Source organism: Charadrius vociferus, unplaced genomic scaffold (genome assembly GCF_000708025.1).
Source record: "Charadrius vociferus isolate BGI_N301 unplaced genomic scaffold, ASM70802v2 scaffold54, whole genome shotgun sequence".
NCBI classification, from domain to species: domain Eukaryota; kingdom Metazoa; phylum Chordata; class Aves; order Charadriiformes; family Charadriidae; genus Charadrius; species Charadrius vociferus.
In genome coordinates this window covers 2,765,946-2,767,080 of record NW_009648350.1, presented here as the reverse complement: position 1 = coordinate 2,767,080, position 1,135 = coordinate 2,765,946, and the positions used below count along the sequence as shown (strand labels likewise).

Here is a 1,135-nt window from a genome sequence, read left to right as displayed (position 1 = left end):
CAATGGGACACAGGGGGATTTGGGAGCTCCGGCACCGAAGGCAGTCAGACCCCTTCTGTCAAAAGCCCCTTTCTGTCCCCCACCCCAAATCCCCCCGGGCAATAACTTCCGTGGGATGTTCACGCATCCCATGGGTGGTCCAGGGGAAGCAGGGTGCTGGGGGGTTGGCAGGATGGGGCTCCCCCGGGCCATGGGGATGGGGATAGGGGGTCCCTTGCTTCCCCCCCCTCAAGGGCACCCACTCTCCTCCCCCCACCCAGCTGCGACAGCTCTTCACCCATCCGCAAGGAGAAGAAAAAGAAGACTGGAAAGAAACACAGACGCGACAGGTAGGAGGGACAGCAGGGGCTGGTTGGGGACACCGGGGCTGGTTGGGGACAGTAGGGCAGGTTGGCAGCTGCCCAGGTCCTTGGGCCGGGGTGGGATGGAAGCAGGGACAGGGATGGATGCTGACGGCTCTTCATGGGGTCATCACCTCCTCACAGCAGCTGTCACCTGCCCCATCCAGCAGCCCATCTCAGGGCCACCCTCCCTGCCCTTGTCCCCATCCCTTCGCTCCCCTCTGGCCAGCTCAGCACGTCTCCTTCAGCTCTGCCTCCTCTTCATCCCTCAGGTCTGAGTCGGGGTCGCGGAAGAAGAGAAGACACAGGTGAGAGTGACGGCTGCCAGCAGCCACCCCACTGCCACCAGTGCTGGCTGCCAGCTTCCCCCATCGGGGACCCCCTGTCACCCACCCTCCTGCTGTCCCCATCCCCTCTGCCCACGGGGGCACAGTGGGTGTGAGTGTGGGCTGCCATCACCCGCCGTCTGTCCCTTGCCTGGTGAGCATCCCCTTCACCCCATGGCCGGACACCGCTGGGTGTCCCCCGTACGGGCACAGGGCCACTCTGGGTGACTGCAGGGACCCACACGGCCCTGAACGTCCCCCAGGGGAGAAGGGGTGACCCCACGCAGCCATGGCCAGCGCGAAGCCCGCTGTTGTCCTGCTCTGCAGATCCCCTCCGCCAGCACCGTTATTTTAGGGTGAAAGAAGTAAAAAAAGCAAAGGGTGTCTGGGCTGACACAGGGTGAGGCAGGTGGGGGTTGACAACGTGCCCGAGCCCTGTGGATGCCCAGCAGAGCCAGTCCCCCCCCC

The 1,135-nt window shown here is 64.7% G+C and overlaps 1 protein-coding gene across 1 annotated transcript in view; it reads left to right on the top strand.

Annotated features, from left to right (window-relative positions):
* Positions 1-1,135, top strand: part of SRRM3 (serine/arginine repetitive matrix 3) — an 18,812-nt gene that overhangs the window by 8,257 nt on the left and 9,420 nt on the right. The window contains exons 6-7 of the mRNA XM_009885201.1: positions 261-329; positions 614-649. Of these exons, the coding sequence (XP_009883503.1) occupies positions 261-329; positions 614-649 (105 nt within the window). The remainder of the gene's footprint in view (positions 1-260; positions 330-613; positions 650-1,135) is intronic.